The sequence below is a fragment of the Apteryx rowi genome, unplaced genomic scaffold, assembly GCF_003343035.1.
Source record: "Apteryx rowi isolate R43461 unplaced genomic scaffold, aptRow1 scaffold_395, whole genome shotgun sequence".
In the NCBI taxonomy this organism is placed as follows: Eukaryota; Metazoa; Chordata; class Aves; order Apterygiformes; family Apterygidae; genus Apteryx; species Apteryx rowi.
Window position 1 is genome coordinate 321164 of NW_020450474.1, and position 26326 is coordinate 347489.

The window sequence follows — 26326 nt, forward strand, 5'->3', positions numbered from 1 at the left end:
ATAAAAAAAACAATAGCCACTTTATTATTAAAGGACCATGCCCATTTATAAACAAACACATTCCCTCTGATTCAGTAAGAACTATTTTGATTTGCACCCAGTTGTGGATTACAGAAAATTGGGATTAAGCAACATCGTCTTTTGGAAAGACCAAAAGAAGCTGCTACCCACTTGGAACTTGGTACTTTATTTTTACCCAGGGGGCAAATTTAGTTACATTTCAAAGGAGCTTTCTAGTGTTTTCTAAATTCCCACACTCTAGTTTGTGTGTTCAGACTTCAGAAAGCATTGAAAAAGCATTTTGTTTTAAACATGTGCATGTAAACTGCACTGTATCTGCATAAAAAAAATAGATTATTTGGAATATGCAAAGAATTTCTTTTCTTTCAGTATTAGTGACTTTGGATGCTCACTTTTGTGCATAAATATTGAGAGCTACGTCCTTGTGCTCCCTGAGCAGCTCCTTGCAGTGAACAGAACCAAAACTTATTTTAATGGCGCTGGAGTGCAGGGAGGGAGTTTGCAGCATTCATGCAATCGTGCTGTTATAATGGGTCGCTAGAGGGCTGTAATAACATCTGCACAGATTACAGCCGTCTTGTCACCGCTCCCATTTATGTCACGGTAAACTGGATCGAGGGAGAACAAAGGAGACATAAAACACTTCCCCCCCCCCCCAATGAAACTGCTTCGATTTCACTAAGCAGAATTTTGATACTGCTGAGGATTTTGGCACCTTCTTTTCAATGTTTGCCCTTGGGCTACTCAAAATGGTTTAAATAATAAAACTAACTTGCCTCCTGGTAGCATTATGGCCTCTTTTTTTGGATCAGTGATTTCATTAACAGATAATGCAAATACAGATTTATTTCTATGACACTTTTCAGGGATTTTAAACATCACATGCAAGTTTTCAGCTCTCTGGCTCCTTTCAGTGCTGATTAGGATGGCCTCCCGCCCTCCCTGCCCCTCTGCCCGCATGTGCAGAACAACTGTGGGATAAAATACAAAAACACAAACAGCTGCAGACACACACTTCAAAGAAATAAATTTGGCATATAACTTTGAAAAATCCTTTGAGATCTGTGTCATTTTTATACCTGATGTTACAAGTTCTGTCTTTCTTGCTATTTCTCCCCTTGATAAAAACCTCAAGTACACTTCAAGTGCTCCTCCCATGTAAGGCAGCTTGAAAACAATCCAAATGGCTTGACTGAGAGKTTTTTTCCCTCAATTTACCGAGCTTACACACTTTGCTGAATGACACACATTTCTTCAAATCTATTACCTGACATGAACCTGCTCCAGGTTACAAGAGAAGGGCTGGAAAGCACGTACTTACATTTCAGCTCCAGTTTGATGAAGTCCGTGTTCCCCAGGTTCTCAAGAAATACTCCATCGGAGGCCGATGTTTTGAAATAAAAAGAGATGTCGGCGCTGGTTTCCCCTTGGAATGTGGAGAAGTGCAGGTAGGAGGAGGAAGTAATGAAAGAAGCAGCGTTCCAGTAGTTCCCTATGGAGATGGGATAGACAGAAAATACATACATTTCAGTGCTCCCTGGAAGCTGTCAGAAAATTTGAAGCTTTTAATGTCAATGCATGTTTCAGTGTTGTCTACAGTGAAAAAAAAAATACACCCTCAATTCTACTATCTACTTTTTGTTTTGCTGGAGACAGCCTGTTAGGTTTCAAAAAATTAGGAATGCATTAACGGTTCATATATTTTCGAGTTACTAATTTATGATATTCAGTCATACACAAATGTGCTGCTGAGAGGAGGCTTCAATACAGTAAAGTTACTCCATAACTCTAAGCATGTAGGAGTACACTGAATACATGGGAGATCAAGCACACAGGCAAAACACCAGCTTGGTGACTATGCCACCTCAGGCACATATTTCACATTCATACATTGCCTCATGTATAATTTATCTGCCTTCAAATTTACTCTATACAACTGCATCCATTTCTTCTGAAAATACAGCCATGTCTGTTACAAGTCTATTAATATGTATCACAGAAAAAAATTTGATAAATGAAGTTAAGCAATATGGACAGAATGAATATATACCACACAGGCCCCTAATACTTTTCCAGTGGAGAAACTCAGTTATTAATAATATTCAAGGATTATAGCAATCCTTTTGCTAGCAAGGCAGTCAACATTCTGTGTAAGGCAGCATTATGTGACAAAGAAAAAAAATCATAAGGTATAGATGATACGGTAAGTCCAATGAGAGAGCGAGATGGCTAATTCTACTTTCACCAGGATGCATATGTATCCAGACTCAGAAATTTATTAAAGTATCACTCCTTAACTCACCATAGCTGAGTGCTTAGTATTCCAGCTAACAAACACAGCAAGAAACTACTTCCCATTCCAGCCGAAACTCCCTAAGATCAGTTTTCCATTATTTGATTACCAAACTAGATGATAACACAATTATTTCTTTGGTTAGCACTGGCTGAATACAAATGAACATACTGAAGCTCCAGAAGCTTAATAGTGGTTATACAACAACACTGGCCCACACCCAGCAGTTAGAAGTGTTATAGTTTGTATAATCTATTAATGTCTATTCAAATTGAAATTGAACATCTGAATTAATAGAAGAAGGCTTTAGGTTTCAATACATAAATACTATTTCCTTCCATATTTCTGTCCCATCTCCTCCATTTACTTCTGCCTCTCTCAAAAATGCAGAATGAGTGGATTTGAACAAAGAAGCAGCTTTCCATTTTATTTTAACGAATCCCAGGAGGAAAGCTGTAACTGAGACTGTGTGTATGGATGCGCACATGTGGGTGGTGAAAAGGTGACCAAATGGGCTTGGTACAGAGGAAATTCATGTTTGTAACAGACTGAGATATATAACTCAGTGAGTTAATCAGGCTATGTCAGATGGTTTTAAATGAGAATATCATTTGGCACGTATTACTGTTTAACCTATTTAGACAAACTGGTAATATCTAGATTGAATATTAGTAATGATTTCTAAAAAATGCCAATAATCTTAGTATCATAAAAAAGCTTGGGCAAAAAATGTCTGTTAATTAATTACACAGTCTTTCTCTGAAAACATACCCAGAGGTTTGGCAACACAGATAACTATGCCTAGAATTCTGTTTCCACATATTAGGGTTGTTTATGGTGTAAGCCCATGTGTGATTTGGCTGTTATCTCACTTGGAGCATGGGATCCAGATGGAATCTGGATTAACATGCCAAATATTAACACAAACACTGTATACGCTTTCCCACTCACAAATGTAATTAATTGCACACCTCCACTGCCTGCTCCTGTGAGCTTGAGATACACTAGACACCAGCAGACTCTTAAAAGTTTTGTTCCGCTTGCTGAATAAACTCACATGAAATAAACAGAGCTGAGGAAAAAAGTCAGAAATATATTCATGTAATCCTTGTTAAAGATCTAATGTTAAGTAACTTTGTAGAAATGCTTCAATCTCTTAATAAATTAAATAAATGTTTTAGTCCCTTAACTTTACATGCTCTGAATATTACCTAAGTTATAAACCTAAAATATGCAGAACATATGACCTGCCAAGCTATATTCAGTTTCCACACAATTTACACACATGGGACGCATCAAAAGTGAGAGCAGAACTGGGAAAGGTGGCCATGCATTTTTGGGGGTCTAGGTGTATTTTCAACACATTGCTAACCTGATTCAGCCCTACTGATAGSAAAGGAATTGGATTAGGCCCTAGGAACTCAGTGCAAGGTGTCAAAAAGTGTGCTGTAATTCCATAAATAATTAATGAAGGTGAATAATAATAGTTAAATAATTAAATGTGTTTAATTTTAAGCACTCAGGAGGGAGGTATGAAACTTCCTGACTGTAGGAGGCCACACATCTTCATCTGCAGGACAGCGGCAACAGCAAGGCACCTGCTCCAAAACCCAAGTGCTAATGGAGACAAAACAYGGTTTCGGGGAGAAGGGCTCCCCAGTGATGTCAGCGAGCGCACAGCAGCACTGCTGACCAGCACGGCCGCGACTGGCTCCACCGTTGCGCTCCATCCCCGCCGCACACGCCAGCCCTCCTGCCCGCGTGGTCTGGCCGCCAGGCGCCATGCGCAAGCCGTGCGCTCCAGCGGTGCTCGCGCCATCGGCGAGCCCCACGCGACTCAAGGTCTCCAAGTTAGCCGCCCAGTCTGAAATAATCACGTTCACTACTGCATCGAGTAGGGCTTTGTTGAAGGGATCGTATTTTTATTTTGTTGTGTGCAGTCCTAGCATGACAGGACCSTACTCCCTTAACTGAAGTACGTGTAAACTACTGCAGTACACTGCAGTAAAATCTTTTGTTATTATTAATGCAATAAAACAAATAAGAGTGGGAGCTGCTATATGAAACAAGCTGTTTATTTTGTAATATTTTATTTATAACTTATTTATTTATCTTACAAACATCCCAGCATTATATGTAGTTTAGCACAGACTCAATCTGCAGTGCTGGGAGTCTCTGGGTTAAATCCTTAACTACAAAGCTGAATAACCAAAGCACAGGTTTTTCCTTTATATTAAATGTTTCCCTGTGAGATTTTCAGTTGTATCTGGCCATCCCTCTTCATATAATAACAGGATAAAATTTCACTTTCTTAGCTTTTCTAAGGTAAAATGTAGTTTGGAAAAGCCTTTAGAACCAGTATTGCTTGTGGGTTTATCCAATAGGGTCCTGGTATATGGCTAAGACTTCTAACCAGCACCACAGTACACATGCAAGGAGGACTAACTACTGCTACCAATGACAGCTACAGGACCACATAGGCTGATGGGGTTCATATTAACATTCATGTCTTGATTTTGTGGAAACAAAGTCAATCAATTTTTATTTAGTGCTATGTCTAGTCTACTGAAGAGGTTCATCATTAAGAAAAGATTTAACATTTCTTTTGAAATGCTGTGATTTGACTCTGCAGAAAGCCTTGGCTGCAGATGCTACTTGTGAGAGGATAAATACCAACAGTGCAGATTGAATGGGAAAACTTGCAGCTTGAGAGGAACATTTTCAAAGACTATGCATAATAAACTCCTATAAAGATAAGAATCTCTGATGCTCTTGCATTTTTTTATGGTATACATTCATCCCAAAACATTTTCAGGGAAAAAAAGACATTATAATAAGAGTACAATGGGAAAGTTCTGCTAAACGTATATAATGATTTTTATCATAAAATGGTATCACTTGATAAGAAAGGGGCTGCCTAAGGAAACTGCGAATACAATTCCACTGTACACACCACTGCTGTTGTTGCTTGCCAGGAGCCTCAGTGTATGGGAATGCCTCAAAGTGTATGTCAATAATGTAAAAATAAGGATGGTTTTATACTGCTAACACATGTTTCTTTGGCACATTGTAACAATCCTTCCCTCAAATGGTTTCAATGTATGATTCCTACAGGCATTTTTCTCTTGGCTTAGGCTGAACAAGCACTAGATGGAAGAAACTGGGAACAGGACTTAAAATACAGGGTAGATGCTATGACATCAGGTCTACCAAACTAATAAGACACAGGAAGGGAGTTTATTTGGAAGGAAGATGCTAAATGCTAAGTTATTAATCCATCTTATTAATAATTATCATGTAACAATTAATGCCTAAAAGTAGCTGGACATGACAAAACTCTATGCTTATGGGATATGATTAAGAAAGTCTTGCAAGAGTTTGGGAAAATGTTCTGGTTTGTAAGAAAGTCGCTCAACCTAGGAGGGATAGGCTTATTAACAGATGCAGTAGGCTTGCTGGGGAAGGCAGAGGGCTTCTATTTTGAAGGCAAGAAAGAAAAGGAGGTGCTCAGAGATGCACCAGCCCCTCCTTTCCCCTTCCCCCCTCCAGCTAGCAAAAATACCACAGAAGCTAAGGAGGATTTTCATTGTACAGTGTAGTCTGAAACACCACCTTCTAATTTTATTTTCTTCTTTGTAACCTCATTTATAATTCTCTAATCAAGATCACAGGTCTGTTGTACTAAATCTGTCTTCGTTTTAAGCTTGCTTAGTGTTCAAATTGGACTTAAACAGATTAAATAGGTACAGGGCATGCTGCTGTCWTGGAAGCACAAATCTAAATAAATCACGATTCCAGGCAAGCCTTTTCAGTTGTTTGCAACCCAAGACAAATGTGCAGATCCCCAAAATTGGACCATGCTTCTCACTAAGTTGCAAGGGTGGCGACCGATGGCAGAAAGCCTTAGGATACAGGGTCTGCAGAGGCAGGCAAGGGAGCAGCTGCCCACGGCTCTAGGGGAAAATCTCTCATGGATGTCTGTCTGCATCCAGACAGGGGTCGGAATGGAAGTTGTGCTAGAGGTGCTTCAAGGGACCACGTAACTCTTTTGTGATTCTGTTTTCAGTTTGTGTCAAGGATGCTCACATCTCTGGTTAACTGCTGTGGAAATTAAAATTCAACTCATTAAGCCCCTGCAAAACAGCCTTACTTCTTTCTCATTAGCTTTGCTAACCCTGAGTTACTGTGTTCTTTCCAATTTTTATGGTACAAAGCATCTCTTCTGCTGCTCTATAAAGACTCCATTACAGACAGAATGCTGTAGTAAAATTACAAATGTATGATTTTTACAAGCATGATAGTCCACAGCCACAAGAAACTATTGAGACTACAAACAGAGACTAATGAGAAGGGATAACTTAAATTCCAGGTAAAAAAATGAATAAAGATTTCAAGATATTTGCCATGAAGTCTGACCTGAGGGAGGAGGAAAGAGATGGTTGCCATAGTACTGAAAGGGACAAATGCACCTCTTGCTGCGTTATGCAACATCAAGAGACATCTTTTCACATGTGGTAGCTCCATAACCTGATAACACAGAGTCACAGGGCTTACAGCAATCAGCTTTTCAGCTTCTCCCTTGCGGTATTTTTGTCCAGAATTCCCTTGCTAGCTCCCATCAATATCTTCCTTCTTAGCTTGATTGAAATTCATGCTTTAACACCATCAATTTCCCCTTTACATTTAAACCCCATTGAAATGGATAATGGCAATAGCAGAACTGTAAAAGACGTCAGTGCTTTTAGCCCTGATAGGCAATAGCACTAGAGAACGAATGCTGCAATGTCAGGCAGCTCTTATGTATTACGATAGACCAAAAACCTCCAGGGCCCTCATCTGCAGCAAAACAGATTTTCTATCAAAACCATTATGTGAATAAAATGTAAGAATAGTCTCCTATTTCACAGAAGATGGATGTGTGAACGGAAAACTGCTCTGTGCCACAAAGTAATGGATTGAGATTATCCGTACAATCATACTCAACAAATCAAGTTTTTTTCCTTTCTTCTTTTTTCATGCTGGGAAATAGGAATCTACACATGTACCATTCAGAGCAGTTTGAGCATCTGTACAGCAACAATCATGGCTTTGAGACAAGGCTTCAGATTCTGCATCTGGAGTGGAATTTGGCTCCGGTGAAATCTAAATTCTCTGCTGGGTTTCTAAACTCTAGCTTCTTAGAAACTGTGAAACTAAATCTGTCAATGAAACAAGGGGAGAAAAGAAGGAAAGATATTCCAATCCAAAAATAACATCACAAGTTAACCAGAAAATAAAACAAACAGTGATTCTCACACTGAGTTGTACCTTAGTTTGAAAGGTCTAACCAGAACCTCGAAGGGAGTCAGGTCCTTTTCTGTTACACTGAAATTCCTTTTATCGGCAAAATGGAAACACACACGATATGTAAACCAAGAACTTAACATCAGTTAAATACAATCTTAACAGTCTAATCAGATAATTTTTATTAGGCTAGCTGTAATTTTTACAGAAAAAGAGAGAAAACAAAGAATCTTACAGAAAAATATTTCTATAATACTAATAACTCAGTTGAAATTGTTCTACACACACTTCCTTTCAACTACTCTTTCTCTGGTGCTATGCTCACCCTTCCACTGCCCCCTGGGTCCCAAGGTCAAAGGCATCAACCTGAGCGGGATTGGGAGCACAGCTTCAGTCTGAGCAGGSTCAGGGGCTATGGGAAGTCCTCAGCATTCCAAGTCCTTTACTGGGAGGAATATGATGTCAATGGAAGAAGACTTCATCATGCTTGACATCATTTTTAGGTTTGCTAACATGCATTTACACCTCTGCTCTGCCTACACTGGTCTGCAACTCCACATCACATCCAAATCTACTACATATGGTGAGTTTTATGTATGTTATTTGTTCTCTTTGGTACCCCTGAAACTGGTTTTGCCCAGCTTCAGGTCTGCATTTCTTCAACTGACCACTGGAGAGTTGTTTATAACTGTGGGGTTCCCAGTGCCAGCCTGTGTCCCATCTCTTCTCATCCCATAGCTGTACTCCTCTACCCGCACCCTGTGCCCCCACATTTCAAGGCCCCCGCTATCATATTGGACCTGTATTCCTCTACACTGCGTCCTTATGTTAGAGTCACCAATATCTCATTCTGCATAGAGTAACTGCTTGTTACTACTACTGCTACAAAAATTATGGTTATACCATATGAACATAAGCAAAAGTAAAACAAAATAGGCATAGCCACCTCATTAGAGTTACAGTTAAACCAAGTGAAAACAAAGTTTGAGTCAGGTCAAGAGAAGTTGAAACAGAGCAAGCCTGAGAAGCCTCAGTCCTGTGGCCTTGCAAACTCAGTACAATATCCGTGGCCTGATACTAGCAATGGTAATACTTTATTTGCTAGGCTACAGGGTACCAATTCATCATCAACAATGTGGCATACTTCTTTTTGAAAGGAAGCATGTAAATTACTGCTTAATTTAAAATTATGATGGTAGTGTCTTGATTTACTTAATCAAGGCCTGAATCAAGAAAAATAAACTAAACTGGATTGCTACACAAGATGTAGACTTCATAGCAGAAAAATCCTTTGACAATGCACATGAAAAATAATCCCCAAGTCAACAGATGAAGAGCGCATTAACACTGAATAACAGCAAAGCTGAATTACACACTTTCAGGCTGAATAAAAATACAGGTTAGATTTCAATTTTCAAGATAAAACTAGCTCTAAATCTTTCAACAAAGTAACAAATGGCTGCAAGTCCAGAATAAAACCTGCCGAGAATATGAACATATCTAAAGATGAGTTCAGAGTTAGCAAAACAGAAAAATTAGCTCTGCTGTGGTGACTATGACATTAAAGACAATTCACATTTTACAGGATAAACACTAGGCATAACCTAGGTTTTAGAGAAAAATGATCCTTGAAATAGTCTGGCTTAAATCTAGAATGCTGTAAAATGATGCATTTTGGGCTCTTCTAAATAAAACAGGTTCCTTCTAAAGAACAAAAGTGTTAAAAATTCAGAGATATGGATGGAAATTGGTGAAATTGGAAAGAGTGTCAACCTTTGTTGGTGGGATTTTTAGGAAGCTCAGATATCCAGTTTCAAAACCAGAAAGACATCAGTATGTCCAGATGAAGGCAAACAACAAACTACACTGAACTGAAAAACTGTGCTTACAGTTCTTAACCTCTTTGAATCTGATACTACACCTCAAACTCAAAGAATCCCTTCAGGCTTCTCTCCTGGAAGTTCACTGGGTGCATTTTTGGTGAAAGTCAGATGCTGAAACTGGCTAACTGTCTCTGCACGTTTGCATGGTGATCTTCCCTTGACGTCCTTGTCTCCTCCAGTTGTGGGAAGGTTCATCTGTCTCCAGTCATAGTCAATACTTTATCAACTCTTCTGTTACTGGGTGTGCCAACAAGAATTACACATCTACCACAGCTGTGACAATGGTTGCTCTGATTACAGAATTTCTCACCTTTTGACATAGGCCCATGCACAAAAGCCCCAAATGCCTTTTATACAGAACAACACAATGAGGAGATCGTAACTGTCTCTCAGGAATTACAAATACAGGCTAGATTTAAATTTCTTATTTAGAAATGAAAGATTCTCTATCCTATTATCCTGGATCATCTGCTATCTTGAGCATTATGGTCAATAATGAAGGACATATAAGCTCTTACATTAAGATGTCAGTAAGATGGATAGCAGTTTAACACATTGTCTTTTTAAATTATCTGTTTTCATAAAGGTTCTCAAGTGACATAATACTTAGAAGACATAGATCAATGGCTATAAACACAGATGCTAAAGTTTGCTTTACTCTGCCAGTCACCATATTTGCTGAGTGWGGGAAAAGTGCAGTCACATTTATCAGTGCAATGTTGGAGTCAATGAAACAGATTCAGTGACGCAGAAAAGTTTTCAGCATCTGCTGTGTTACTTGCAATCAGCTTTGGAAGATCATTTTTCAAAAGTCTTGCCTCCTGGTCACAACGCCTAATCACAATGCATACCCKGACACTGTTGGCATCATTACTTTCATCCATCTAAAGAGTGAAAGGTCTTGATCTGGCAGGGTTTACAACCTGGAGCTGTGTAATGTGCTGATGGAGGTTTAATGATGCATGTAAACTGGTTTTCTTTCAYGGGATTTTTTTTTTTTTTTAAACAATAACTGACCTGCAAACATCAGCTTGATCACCTCTGTGCCACAATCAACACAGTGTGTAGGAACCCTGCCATGAAGCCAGGATGGTAAATATTAAATACAGAAACCTGCTGTTGTCACAGAATCACAGAATGGTTGAGGTTGGAAGGAACSTCTGGAGATCACCTAGTCCAACCCTCCTGCTCAAGCAGGGTCACCTAGAGCACGTTGCACAGGATCGCGTCCAGGTGGGTTTTGAAAATCTCCAGAGAAGGAGACTCCACAACCTCTCTGGGCAACCTGGTCCAGTGCTCTGTCACCCTCACAGTGAAAAAGTTTTTCCTCCTGTTCAGATGGAAGCGTCTGTGTTTCAGTTTGTGCCCGCTGCCTCGCGTCCTGTTGCTGGGCACCACTGACAAGTCTGGTCCCATCCTCTCGACACCCTCCCTTCAGATACTTGTACACGTTGATAAGATCCCCCCTCAGTCTTCTCTTCTCCAGGCTGAACAGGCCCAGCTCTCTCAGCCTTTCCTCAGAAGAGAGATGCTCCAGTCCCCTAATCATCTTTGTAGCCCTTCGCTGGACTTGCTCCAATAGTGCCACATCCCTCTTGTAYTGGGGAGYCCAGAACTGGACACAGCACTCTAGATGTGGCCTCCCCAGGGCTGAGTAGAGGGGGAGGATCACCTCCCTCGACCTGCTGGCAACACTCTTCCTGATGCAGCCCAGGATACCATTGGCCTTCTTGGCCACAAGGGCACACTGTTGCCTCATGGTTAACTTGGTGTCCACCAGCACTCCCGGGTCCTTCTCTGCAGAGCTGCTTTCCAGCAGGTCAACCCACAACCTGTCCTGGTGCATGCCGTTATTCCTCCCTAGGTGCAGGACCCTGCACTTCCCTTTGTTGAACTTCAGGAGGTTCCTCTCTGCCCACGTCTCCAGCCTGTCCAGGTCTCTCTGAATGGCAGCACCGCCCTCTGGTATATCAGCCACTCCTCCCAGTTTTGTATCGTCAGCAAACTTGCTGAGGAGGCACTCTGTCCCTTCATCCAGGTCACTGATGAAGAAGTTGAACAAGACTGGACCCAGTACTGACCCCGGGGGACATCGCTAGCTACAGGCCTCCAACTAGACTCTGCACCACTGATCACAACTCTCTGAGCTCTGCCATTCAGCCAGTTCAGCCAATCCACCTCACTGTCCACTCATCTAACCCACACTTCCTGAGCTTACCTATGAGGATGTTCTGGGAGACAGTGTCAAAAGCCTTGCTGAAGTCTAGGTAGACAACATCCACTGCTCTCCCCTCATCTACCCAGCCAGTCATTTCATCATAGAAGGCTATCAGATTGGTTAGGCATGATTTCCCCTTGGTGAATCCTTGCTGACTACTCCCGATCACCTTCTTGCCCTCCACATGCTTAGAGATGGCCTCCAGGATGAGCTGCTCCATCACCTTTCCAGGTATGGAGGTGTCCACAAAGCATATTACAGAACTAGGAGGATCTGATTCTCCATTGCCTTATCAATAATGGTGGGTGTTTATAGATTTGCAAAGCGAGTGTAAAAGCCTACCATTCTTACCTGGTAACACTACATAACCACTGTAGGTTCACCATATTACTGTGCAAGATGTAAGGCAAAGACACAAGGACAAGAATGTAAAAAGACATTGACCTTTCATAACTGCTCAGTTCCCAGGTGGTACTAAATTTGCACCCTTTGCTGTGGAGATGAACTGCAGGAAAGGGCAGCCCTAAGACCCCTTTCTGCTCTCCAGGTTTTTGGCTGGATCTGCAGACAATGAGACACAGCTTTAGAGCTCAGCAGAAGCACAGAGCCATTGTACTGTCCCAGTGCCATGTGGACAACATTATCGATTAACCATTTGCACTTCTGCCATCCCCATTTGCTGTTCCTGGCATGATTTTTTTATAAGGAGGATGTGTTGAGTAACCTCTATGCAGCGATATGTCCTCTACATTTTCTTATTTCTGGAAGAAATGTTTTTTTAGGGAAGCATTTCTGGTCCTACATGTAGTGTCAAAGCCACCAGTGTTTGGACATGGATCTGGCCTCCTCATCACACTAGGGATCCTGGCTCTTTGACTGCCTGGCTTGCATTCTCTTTGAACAACTTCACTTTCACAATGGCAAAATGTTTTTCAGGTTCAAAATATAAGATGTGATTTAGTCTTGAAGTATCACAGAATCACACAAAGTCACAGAATGGTTGAGGTTGGAAGGAACCTCTGGAGATCATCTAGTCCAACCCTCCTGCTCAAGCAGGGTCACCTAGAGCACGTTGCACAGGATCGCGTCCAGGTGGGTTTTGAAAATCTCCAGAGAAGTAGCACATATATTATTCTTCATATTATTGATTCCACAGTTACCTGTTATTCACAGAGATCATCAAATTATTTTGCTTAATCTTCTATTACTAGATGGATCTCAGAGCATTCTGAACTGTAACTGAGAAAATTTAAGTCACAAGATCTGATTGGGTCCTTTCATGAGCCATAGTCCTCTGAGCTTTGATGAAACTTATGGCTAAAACTTGGCTAAAATTTGATTGAAATATTAATTTCTTTCAGCAGGTACAGTAGTACTAAACCTTAGTGTTTTACTGCTTATTCACAGAAATACACTTTTAGTGTTTCCTTTGATTATGTCCCAATCCCAAATTCACTGAAGATGTTCACCAAACTTGCAATAAACATGTAAAACGATAATCTCTGTTCTCATGGTGTCACTCCAGTTTTATCTCATTGTAACAGTATTASAGTTCCAACTGCCCATAATATATTTTTTATGCATATGTTTTCTGCTGATGGTTGTCAGTACTTATACAATCTAGGCCATCAATTAAGAACATTTGTGGAGAATTTAAATTCTAGAGATGGATCTTCTGTGCTGAATCCAAATAGCCAAGGGCTTAAAAACACCTCTGTGGCCTCCTGGTCATCAGAGTTTACATTATGGCATGGTCCCTGAAGCTGAAACTTTGGCTAAAACATCTGCTGTATTATGTGCACTAGCTCTGGATATATCTCTTGGTAGGCCTATGCTGATCCAGACTTTCCCCCTTCAGTCATCTATATCAGACTTTGCAAGAGAATCTCTGAAAAGTAATCTTATGACTAATTTCTGTATTGTCTATGGCAAAGAAATGTCTCACTTAGCTGCATTTGAGGCTTTCTTCCATTCCCTGGGCCTTCCTTAGCTTTAAAATAACTCATTAACAATATTCTTGTGCCTATCTTATTACAATCTTATTTGATTATAATCTTACACTCTCTCTCCAGTGTTCTAAATCCAAGAATGTAAAGAAAGAAGACTTACAAAATTACTGTTAAAAATAACAGTTCCCTATATTAAATGGTCTCCTAGAGTCTGATACATGATTTTGAGGTTGATACATGACTTTGGCTACACTCCCTTTGTCTACCTTTTTTAATCTCAACATTGTTATTACTATTACTATTATCWTTATTATTGTTATTATTATTTTGTAAGCTATTTACTTATGCCTAAGCAAAATATCACTATCAAGAAGAGAACAATGATATGAAAGACACGATTCACTATTGATATAATTTATGCCACTCCATTAAAAGCCATGTAGTTGAGGACCAAATGTGTGAGTTCTTGTTGGCTACTGAATTAAACTGAAAGTATACAGGTATCATTTCTTGTTGACTGCTATTGCAGGAAAAACTCGCACTGTTTTGTCACTTGACTTGAATTTTTTATGTTGACAATTTCTTGAGACATTTAAACACTTATGCAACTTTTCCTTTTGCTGAATTGCTGCTTAAGTAGCAGGAACAATGGTTATGTAGCCCCTGGATCACAGAGTAAAGGTACAAGGAAAAGTTACCCAGCTGAGCTCTGTAGAATTGGGGCTGTCACTCTTCAAGCAGTCATTGGCTGGTTACTCTTCAAACACCATCCAGGTGTTGCAGGCAAATATATGTAGTGTGATAGTGAACCTAATCTAGAATCATAACTAAAAACTTTAGGCTAAATAGATCATCATATGGAGTATGGGGAAGGTATCTATTGTACTCCTAGTGCAGTGAGTAGTGGAATTCTTAGGGACTTCAGTGGTAGCAGGATTGAGATGCAGAATCTTAAATATATAYGTATATATAAAAGGCTGTTAGGAATTTAATGAGGATTAAACCAACCAGAGTTTACAGATATATTTAAGAAAGACTCCTATATAGCACTTCCAAATAGGAAATTATAGCTTTGCCATTTCAAAACAAACAAGCAAACAAAGAAAACACTAGTACAAATAAACCTGTGTTAAAGGTTTATCTTCTTTAGAAGTCCTTTCCAACCTCAACTGTTCTGTGATTCTGTGAAAGTATGTAAGATGATCAAAAAAAACTCTATAAAAAATGATAGGTTCTGACTTGTATAAAAATGGTAAGGAAATCGATCTCATCCAAAAACTGAAAGGACATTAGTATTTCAGAGGCAGAAATGGCTAGTGAAAGCAAAATACTCCTCTTCATCTACAGGAGATCTGATTCTGACCACTTTCACACCATTCCAGCATAGCTATGCTGCTCATGGCAACACACTAAATTTGCACAAATCTGAGAAAGCATTTACTCAGTGCTTACTTCCTAAATCTTTTCCATCTTGCCAAAATAATATGCAATAAAAGAGAAAATAAGTGTGAACAAGGTGTCTCAAAAAGAAACAAAAATCTTTCCCTCCCTCCTTCCCTTCCTTCCATCCTTTCTTTCTATTTCTGCATCCACCCTTGTAAAGGAATGTTTCAGCTGGTATTTAACAACAAAAGTGTGGGGAGAAAACCTGCCTTAAAGACATATTGCAAAGTATGGCTCAAAGCAGTAAAAGCATTCACATCTAAAACCAAATTTCCAGAATAGAACAAGAATTCCTTGCAAGGAAGATTTTTATCTGAAATGGAAGGATGACTTGGGGTAAAGGCACTGCACCATGATTCAGTCATTCTAAATTCAATTTCTTGGCTCTGCCATTCTTATCAAACACGACCCCGGGCAAGCTGTTTATGGCTTAGGGCTCAAGAGTCCAAGATCTCTGAAATGAAAATACCTCTTCTGTCTTTTCTTTTATAATGCTATCTTTTTGAATTTTGATTCTGTAGGACTGTCAACATATGTAGTGAACTGCAGACTTACAGCCTTAGGCTGCAAGAAACTTACTGGAAACAGTAAGGCCCTGAACTTGGCTGAGATTTGAACATGTGATACAAGTGTTCATAATAAAACTCCATAAATTTACTTCCTACCTTTCACATTACCCAAATGCATTTTTATTATGTGAGGTCACAAAACGTGTCAAAACATACTGAAAATTGAGAACACAATTCTTAACACTGTTCTGGCTGGTCAAATAGAAAACATACTAATGCAGCAACGTCATTTATGGATTAAAATATATATGTATATAAATAAAAGATCTATCAACACTTAAACAACAAGATGACAAATATTTAGTTATGTGGGAAGAAGTAAATGTTTCTTCACAATGTTTTGTAATCCTGCAGGAGTGTAATTATCTCATGATGACCAAGGTGCCCATCATGTCACGTTAGTTCTTATGACATTTCTTTCCACTATAGATATAAATTTAATAAATTACTTTGATCATTGAAGATTGCTGGTGAATTTCACACTTTTGAGTCCCAAAGCCCATTCTATCCTTTGTAATCTCATACAGCCCAAAGCAGAAGGTTCCTCAGGACTCCATTTGTCAGAGAAAGAAAGAAAGATATGCCGTAGCAGTTCTAAACTTTTGGAAAGGGAACATCACAGTAATACTTGCTATCACGGGTACTAGATCAGACATTCTGTTTTGAGAAAGAATTCAGGTTCTACTAAAAAATAGGAGCTTTGCTCTGTATTTGGTCTAAATAAGAAACTACTCACAAGCAGCAAGATGGGTGGGCTGCTTGACACCAGAGGTGTACTTGGCTTTGATCTGTAGAGTCTTTCTTCTTGTGCCAGAAGGAAGAACTGTGCTTTAACACTGGATTTTACAGTTTTTCTCACCAGGAAAAGACGAACTTTGTGAATGGAGTTCTTCATTCTTGTATTGGGACAAACAGACCAAAATCTGCTCATACTACATCAAAGGAGACTTAAAATACGCAGTTAAAGGCAGTCTTGGAGTAAATACCTGGCTTTACAGAAATTGATGGGAATCAGGATCTGACTGAGAGAAACCATCTAATTTCATAAGAATTTGTTCTTGTTCCCTGACAGCCATTCCTGAAGTGTTTCTCTAATGAAACATTGACACAAGGCAAGAAATGTCTCAGAATGAAAACAGAGCTAAACCACTTGAGCTGTGTCAGTACACCAAGGCCACTGGAGCACGTACACCAGCACGTGTGCCAAGACAGAGGGTTAATGCAGAAGTCAGCCAGCACACCTTTCCCATGTCCAGTGCTAAACTACAACTTCTGCATGGTGCTGCATCCTTAAGCCATTTAGAAATACCAATTTGACTGCAGCTAGTTAGTGTATACAGGGCTGCAGTGTTCCTTGTAAACTTGATGTATATCTGCTACCTCAACTATAGTTTGACCCTCTAAGTGAGGCTGATCTGGCTCAGATTTGGCTTTCATATTAGTTAGTATATCAAAACTAATCTTGGTTCTCCCTTCTCAGTCTATAGATAAGCAGCCTGTAGGCAGCATTTGATGTTTGCTGTGCCCTCATTGCAATTAGTCAGAACAGCTGGTATACTAGGCTCCTGACAGAAAAGCTATGGGTGTGACCGTGGGCCACCTTCTCAGCCTTCTGATACTGTTTGTTTAAGAAAGCACTGAACAGAGCATTTGAATTCAACCATCACTAGCTCTGACTTGGGGGTACTTCACCTAGTCTGCTGTTGCAACGTGTTTCTAACCATTTGTTTCTGAATTAGTTATGTATTCTTTAGGAGTTCAAAATACAAATAAATACAGCATAAAATAGAAAATTTGATGAGGAGGAACAAAATGGAACTCTGTTTTTGGCAATGAAGGAAAAACTGGCACTCCTGTTATATTCTATTGTCTCAGTGTAAGTGAACAGCTTAAACATATGTTATTATTTATGCATATCAATATTTGTCAGCAAAACAGGGTCTTCTTGTTTTCCTCTGGGCACAGTACTTATTTTCATACCTCTTCAGGGACAGCACTGTCAAAGGTCAGTCATGTAATATCACACACATAAAGGCAACCATCCTTCCCTTACGTTCCCTCTTTCTTTGCTCCCTGCCTGCTCTCCTGCTCTGAACCGCCCCCCCCCCCCACACACAAAGCAGGACAGAGAAGAATAAAGCACCAGTTAATGATAGATTTAAATTTTCTTTTTCTGGGAATCTGAATGACAGGAAAGGGTTAGCAAAAAATCAGCTTGGAGCTTGGTCTCTGCTGAGCTCACCTTGTCATTTCTGATTTCGTTACTGAGTTTCTAGCAGAACAGTTGAACCTGCAAAATGTCCTTTCTCTCCCATTTGTTAAGCAGAGAAAGCCAGCTGCTGTGAGCAGTGAGGCAATGGGGTCTGGGGAATCGGGTGGCAGCAAAGAGGATTACTCCAGCTGCATCTCAAAATGTATGCGTTTTGCAGCAAGAGAGCAACAGGTCCTGCCTCAGATTGGGGCTGATTGGCTGTTCTAAAAGGAGGGTCATGACTCAGTAGAAAGCTCAAACACTCATAGGAAGGAAGGAAGGAAGCATGTCTATAGTCTTCACATGAGTAGCCCAAGAGCAATTCTATCCGTAACCATTTATCAAGAGACGTATATAAATAGCAGAGACTGAAAGCTTACTTTGTAGATGAAACCCTTCCTGTCAGGGTTTTAGTTTTTTCCCCCCAAATAATGAATAATTATGTGATTTCTTTGGCTTTCATTTACATTTATTATTCTGGTTATATTTTTATTGAGCAAAAGCAGTCTCTTCTGATAAGTGCATAATCTGCATTATTTCTTTTAAGACACACCATGGTGCAAAGGCACATTCTCCAGCTTCAATGGCAGTTGGTGCTGTTTGACCTGTTTGTGCCCTTGGGACAGAGGAACTTAGAAGGATCACACCAAGATTTAGCACTATGTACATTTTCACTAACTATGCAATGGTATTAGCAGCCTTTCCTTGCAGGGAAAGAAAAGCTTCAGGTTACCAAATTAGTAGTTTGTCCTGTTCTGTTCTGTTCTATCCTATTCTATACCAGCCCAGTCCAGTCCAGTCCATTCTTGCTCTTTTCTGTTTCCTCTCATTCTTCTCTACTTTATTCTGCTCCCAGTGACATCTAAATCAATTGCTCAAATAACTGAAGGAGCAAACATTTTTAGCTTCCAATCCACTGAGTCAACAGACAAATTTATGGTTAAAAGATGATCATTTGCCGGGTCACTTGTTTTTTGCCCTGCCAAAAGCAAGATGGTAAACCAAAGTCTAGCCTCCATTCTTGTAAATTTCTAGCTCTGCATTTTTCACTTTTCTTACCACTTTTTTAGATTATAAAATGAATGTCAGTGGGAATTTTTGTCTCTCTTCCCTTTCCCTCCCAGTATCCACACATCTATAAACTTGGGCTTAAAACAAAATGAGACTTTTTTTAATCAGCTGATTATTTATCCATAGACTAGCGCAATCTGGTATCTAGACTCATCTTTCTCCTGTGTTATCACATAAATAGGATGCACTTCAAAAATAAATAAAACATAATAGGAGAACTGTTTGACRAATTTTACTTTAGAACACTGTAAAAACAAGGTTACTCTTTAAAATGGATAGGACCATACTCTGCTACTAATTGTAGATGTAAATCAGGAATTGGCATACTGACATTGACAGCACTGAGTCCTGCTACTGCTTGAATATTCCACTGCTATAACATCTCTTCAGCTCATCCAAACCTCTTTGACCTTATAAACAATTTTTCTCTGACATTACCCCAGATGAAGAGATAGATGACTGGAATTAAAAGTCTGGGAAAAAAAATCTGTACAAACACAAAGCTTTGAAGGAGTTTTTAAATCTGTGTTCACATTGCCCTGCTTAGGCTTTATCATAACAAGCATGGCCTTTTCTCCTGGACACAAAGCCTAAAGGCAAGTTTTCTTTTTGTCTTCAGTCCTACAAGTATTGCTGCTGAGTAGCTTTAAGAGACCAGCCTCTCAAAGTAAAGGATTAAACCCTTTCTCCTGTTCTCATGGGTTTTAATCTTGTGGGAAAGGAAAATGAAAATGATTGAAAAGGCAACACAAAAAGTCACATCGAGTCATGGAGGGTMATAACCAAGCATAGAAAGTTTTAGATATTGACATGATCTGATGCTACTTCTCTTCGAAGGTAGCTTAATCTCAAACTTCTGCACAAAAAGAAGCCAGACTTTGAACAAGTTTTCTGGGCTTGCTGCCAGCAACCTCACAACTGAGTGCTGCTACCAGCCCTTCAGAAAAGTAAAAGCAGACAAAATGCAAAAAAGAAAGTTCTTCTTCCCTGTCCTTCTTATAAGTTGGCATGTGGACATGCTTGTTAGAAATAGATCCAGTCCAAATCCTAGATTTTATCTTAATGAATATAAATACTCTGGCCTTRGTTCAGCAAGGGGCTTAAACATAGCCCTATCTGTCTGAACGTAAAACACTACTAGCCAAATATGTCAGTATTTTTGATAGATGTGGTTTCTGCAAAAAACTTGAAGAAGAGAACGTGGTGTCTGCGTTAATGACCACTGTCCAGTTTGGCCCTCAAATAGCGCCTGTCAGCTACCAAAGAGAGGGCCAGGAAGGGACACAAACTCAGGAGGGGTTAGCCCAGAGCAGTAAAAACAAATGGCCAAATAAAAAACCCAGGCAGAGAACATTAGCTTTTGCAGGGAATAATTCACATCAGCAAATGCGTATTCTGAAGCAAAGCTGATGACCCAGTCTTGATGCTTTTGTTTCTCCCCTTCTTGCTCCCAATTTTCTCTCACTGTGAAGCTGTCTCCTGTCTAACTTCCTTCATCACCCACACCGATTCCAGATCTTGCCCTTTTATTTACTGTTGCATCACATCCCTTGGGCATGTACATTCCAGGGAATATGCCAACAGAATTTCATATGCAAGCACTGAAGTAAAAAATTGGAACACATTTATCTTCTTTCTATTCATAAATAATGATTGCTATGCCCCTTTTGTCAACTCTTTTTCTTCAGCTTCAGCGATAACTATCTCCTGCTTTAAAGGTTGTCAGATGACACTGAATCACTTGAAAAACTCTAGTTTTTCACAGAGTTTGAAGTGCAATCTTAGAAGGTAGCTGAAAACAAGCAAGCTTTTATGTGTCTAAACAAAAGTCAAACCATTGCTTTATTGGTTGCTCAGAAAGGTTGCTACAAGTTAGCTGGCTGTTGCTCTCTTCCCAGCAATTTTTGGCTCACTACTAGCTGTCTAGKTACTGATATCTCCAACTTGTCACAGGCTACTAAAACACTAGATAAATGAAGAACAGCAAATTGTTGGAAACCAATGCTGTGCAACAGCATTTATCTGGTACTTACATTATCCACAGTGCTTTTGTTATAGGCCTGTAATTTACAGTTTGTATGCGACCAACGCAGCTCCAGATGCAACCTGAGACAAAAGTGCTTCTCTGCACCATCTACATTGCTGACTCTATGCCTATTTCTCTGATCGCTATCATGCAAGAAGTGTGAACATTTGACTCTGTTCACTGTATCTGCTACGCAGCTTTGCTAATTTGGATTTTCGGTTGTTTGTTCTTTTCTTATAGCCTGGCTACTACTTCTCATGTCCCTGATGGATTACTACACACCTGGAGAGGTGTTATCTTAACTTCTTGGTCTACAGAACTGCTATTAGGTAGTGATACAGGGAACTAAGTTACTTCCCTGAGCAGCCTGACGCCACTTATTGGCTCTATGAGCAGTAGCTTATATAAAACTGTGACTGGTACATTTGGCAGGAGTATATTAGTGTAGATTAATTGTGTATTAGGTAGCCTGCAGAGCCTAAGAGAGCCCTAATAATGTGCTGTCTCAAATAGGTGAAGCAGTTCTTCATGTTCTGAGTATGAAAGCACAGGCTAATAGTGACCTCTCTGTGTATTACAGTAATGAAAGGAAAATGGTGTGAGAGAAGAGACTGTGAGGACGTTAGCCCATCTGCACTACACCTAAAGCAATTACAAAAAGATAACTTAGGCCTTTGCCCTGTGCTTTGTTACACACTTTCAGCATCATGGTTGTGAGACCTTGCAAGCCTGCTCAGAGTTACTAGGAGTGTCCCCTCATCAAGCATCTCCTTTTTGTGCCACAGACATCACAGTTTCACCACCAAAAGAATAAGCARGTACAAATATTACTTTAGTGACTACAGTGAAGTGAAAGACAGGCTAAAATTCCATCCTAATTTTGCTTCACAAAAGACTCAAAGAAATACTGCTTGACACTTTTGAGGCCAAATTTGGTATGTGCAGCCACAACTCTATAGCTAGCTCTCCATAAGTGTTTGCAATAAATAATCCAATCTTAATTAGCATGGGATATAATAACTCTTATTAAATCTAAATTGAATGCATGTTAGGGAGCTTAAATTTCTAGTGTTGCCCAATACAAACTGCCAGAAGCAGCAGCTTCCATCCCATTACTCAAACTTTTATCGCCGCACTCAAATTGACCCGCTAAATGACTGTCTTGGGTAACACACGATGCCATAAAATTAAACACTGATTTATTGCTTAAATAAAAGACATCAGAGATCATCAGGGTGTTAAACATCAGGGCTGACTTGTTTTGCAAACCATATTTAATAGCAGACCCAGCTGGTATGCCTTAAATGGAACTCAAACAAATAAACAACCGTTTTTTCTAAATAAAGGCAGACAAAGGCTAAAAGGGGCTACAGGCTGTTTAGAGCATGGGTTTTCAAATTTTTTTCATGACATGGATTGCATGATAATAGAATGATTATATCCACTGCTGTCACTGGTGATTGAAAATATCATATTGGTAGTAAAAAAACCCATTATTTATACAGATCACCTCCTGGGACCAGTCATTTAAGAAAACGTCCTGTCTGCTGTCTTACTATTTTCAGTTCACTGTCTGCTGTTCTTTATCACTTCTGATTTGTGCCAGCTTTCCTAGTCAGACTTGTGACTGATAATACTCTTTTTAAAGTCAAGTGCAACGCTCCCATTGACATCTGACAGAATACAAGCAGGAACTACAACACTTCCTGTTTTATTGCTGTTTCATTTTTATTCCCTCCTCCTAAAATTCATATAGAATTGTGGCAGGTTCAAGCATCGATCCTTCATCTACTCTGTATTTGAGAAGCAAGAAGGATACATGCAATCACAGGACTGCTGCAAGGTAATTAATTTTTCTCCAAGCACTGGAAGTTAATGATGATCATAATCAATCAGGCCGGGGTTTCAGAGGGCTTGCAAGGGCCAGGCAGGTGACCCCGGACTGTCTCCGTGCTGAACTTCTATTTTGTTGTATGACTGCAAACTTCAACGTCTTGCAGCATTCATGTTTCTTTGCTCTGACATCATCTAGAAGCCTGATCTAGTGCAGCTCTTTAAAAAAACAACCGCCAGATGGCAGCAGGGTACAAGTTTTAGTAAAGAGGGACTAAAAGGCAGGACAGGCGTTTTGCCTTTGTGTCTAAGGAAGAGTCAACATATAGTTTAGCTTTTTAGATCAATTATTTCTCATCTGCTTGAATAGCAGAAGAATGGCTAATATACATATATATGATACACCAGATTTCCAGACTGTGTATGCCATTCCTGGTGAACTTGTTTCAAGTGTCCTATGTGCAAGCTGCAACTTGGATGACTGAGAAGATGCAGAGAGCTAGCGGGGTTTGCAGCCCCATGTTCACCTTGCGTAAGGAGAGCAATAGAGAAGTGCCAGGTGGCTTCCTGAACAGGCTCAGCCTTGGCCTCCTCACTGCTTTTGGGGTTGTCTGGAGCCTATTTCCCCTTTGTGATTTGTCTCTCTCTTCAGGTCTGCCGGCAGGTTGCCCTGCAGCATGTTCATATCCCCCTGAGTGCCTGTGGCCCTCTGAGGAACTGCTCATCAGTTTCTCTTTTTTGTGCTTTCTCAGTGAAAGCCTGCACTCCCTGGCGCTGTCAGTCAAGCTTGTGCTAGTTGCTTGGCAGTCTTTTAAAGGCAAGAGGTGTTCCTAAAAGCCTTTAGGCCCGGGTTCTGGGGCTGAGGAATCTGGCACRGAGAGTCTGAAGCCTGCTGGGTTGTCTCCTGTGATTGTCCAGACACTGATTATCCAAAAGTTGCACTCTTCAGTCATGAGAGATCTGTGGCTAATCAGCATTGCACTATATCCGACAGCTTACACCAGAGAAGTATACACACAGGATCTAACTTATAGCCCTACACAATTCCTCTCTTCCCTATATAGCTGCTCTGGTTTCATCTCCTGCCACTTTCTGCTCTGCTAGTAATGTGTCTTGACTGTCCATTTCTTGCCCTCTGTCATGCTGCCCTTTGTCAGTGCCAGGACTTAATATTCTTTCCCCAGTCCTCCTTCAACATTTTTCTTTCAGTCTGCTTTCCTTGTCACTTCCAACTGCTGTGTTTCAAACCACAATATAACATTTTTGTGATAAGGACTATTTGCAGCCCTTGACAAGCGCTTGTGGGTGCTGCTCTGCAACAAATAATAATCACAAGCCCCACTAACAACAGAGAGTTTCTGTTTTGTTTGTAAAATGCACTGATTTATTTCATAAATACGGACAATATCCTCACTTACACTACCCAGTACTGTGCAAAGGAAAAAGAGGGTATGTGGCAGGTGGATAGGAGACAGCTGGAGGGAGAAGAGCCAGTGAGCCTGGCTGGAACAGCAGGTAATATTCTCTGACAGTCTGCTTTCTTCCTGGAACAGAAGGAAGAGTTCAGGGCAGATGTGGACTCTGTGATTCATAACCTGCTTCCTGGGCTTCTCCAGAGATAGCACAGAAATACCCGTCAATATGATTCCCCTACATGAGACCACATAAATGGCAAGGAGTTCTGTCACTGAGTGTGCTGCTGTGTGGGTACACATGCAAGGCTGATGTGGGAGCAGGAATCACACTCTGACAAATTATATCTGACAAAGAACTGGAAGGATGAAGCTCGGAGGGTCTGTGCAGACCACTAGAAGAATCCAAAGATAAGACACAGCGCTACAGGGCCAGGCTAGAGGTTTTATTTTGAATCCTTAATACCGACCATAAACAGAACAAACTTAAGCCTTAAATCTTTATCCCAACAACTACCTATACGACTTTTCCACGCTACACTCCTTAATTTTCATGTTTCCATAATGGTCTCCATGTTCTATACATTTCTTTTTCAGTATTCCCAAGAGGCAAAAGTAACATACAGCAAACCTAGCCAGGAGAAGAGCTCTGATCCCTGGAAGACACTCAGCTGCACACCTTTTTAACTGTGCCGGGCACAGGTCAGCAAATTATTCCTTTGGTGCCAGAATATGCAAGGCAGAGGGATGTGGAAAATCCACTTTTGCTGCTGCTCTTGGGCTCCCAGAGCAACTGCTTTCACAGCTCTGCTAACATGTAAACAACCCAAGAACATGAAAAAGCAGGTGCAAGAAAGGTAAAGTAAAACAACTGATATTTTCACTGTTGCTCTGGTGCATCTTATCCAACAACAGTTTAAAATTGATGATGCCTGCTCAGAAAAGTTTTTCTGTAAGGCTATGTTATCACATCATTTCCTAAAGCAGACCTGGAAAGATGCAAAGACGCACAGAAACTCCCATATCCCAGCTGCCTCCCAGGCTTCAGGTTCTATGTTTATGTTCTTTTTATTCAGGACAGGACTGGAGTGATTTATTCTATATAATCTGTATCTCATTTAAGTAAGCAGAAGTAGTTTTTCAGCCACACTGAAAAGCTTTTTCTCACACATGCTTTCTAACACACCCCACATATTCATCGCCTTCAAAGACACGTGTTACTATACATGGGTTCCCTGTGAGCAGGGGGATCAAGAAAAAAGCTCTCACCTCCACCAGCCTGAATCTAGGTGCCTAATTCCTACCTAGGGATATTTGCGGAAGTGGCCAGTTTGGTCAAAAGGAGCAAAGTGGTGGAAAGTACTTCTGAAATATGGATTTAGTAGTCTGGTTTTCCTGGATTGCCAAGTCCACTGATTTTCTGGTGAACATCTTGAAACTTGGTGTTTTTTTTAAGGTGCTGAAGTCAGATGAGAATTATATTCTTAAGTACAAACAAGGAAAAATTTTTCACCTCAGAGAGAGACGTGTGAAAACATCTCAAAGATCCACAGACCAGAAGTGCATATAAAAAACTTCCAAAATACTTAAAATCTGACAACCTTGGGGGTGCTCGATGTGTGTTTTTGAACATGCTGGGTTGATTAACCTCCTTTAAGCTCCAGTTCAACTTAGAGCCTTGGCCACTGAATTTGTCCTTACACTACACAGTTCTTTGGGAAAACTGTACTGTTCCCCTTCTGCAGTGTGGCTTGTAATGGCAGGAGGAGTTTGTCTTTATTACCAGCTTTTCTCATACACAATAGTTTCAATGTACAGAAAGATATTTCTTCAGGTCTTAAGAAAACTTTCCACATTTAAACAGAACTGAGACAAGGATAAGCCATTTTCCAACAGAAGCACAGTTCTGTTAATTCTAACCAAATACCCATAGTGATCAAAGTGGGAAAGCCAGCACTTTGGATTAGTAAATGAAAGTCGTTTTTAATACCTACAACCTGTAGCCTGCATTTCCTGACCATCCCTAATGTGAGAAGACCAGCCCCTCTGAGCATTGGTTATGAGCAAAATCAGC

At 40.2% G+C, this 26326-nt stretch overlaps 1 protein-coding gene across 1 annotated transcript in view; it reads right to left on the bottom strand.

Annotated features, from left to right (window-relative positions):
* CNTNAP2 (contactin associated protein like 2) overlaps window positions 1–26326 on the bottom strand; it is a gene marked incomplete at its 5' end in the record, with an annotated part of 659794 nt that overhangs the window by 122787 nt on the left and 510681 nt on the right. Inside the window, one exon of the mRNA XM_026074688.1 lies at window positions 1343–1513. Coding sequence (XP_025930473.1) covers window positions 1343–1513 — 171 coding nt within the window. The remainder of the gene's footprint in view (window positions 1–1342; window positions 1514–26326) is intronic.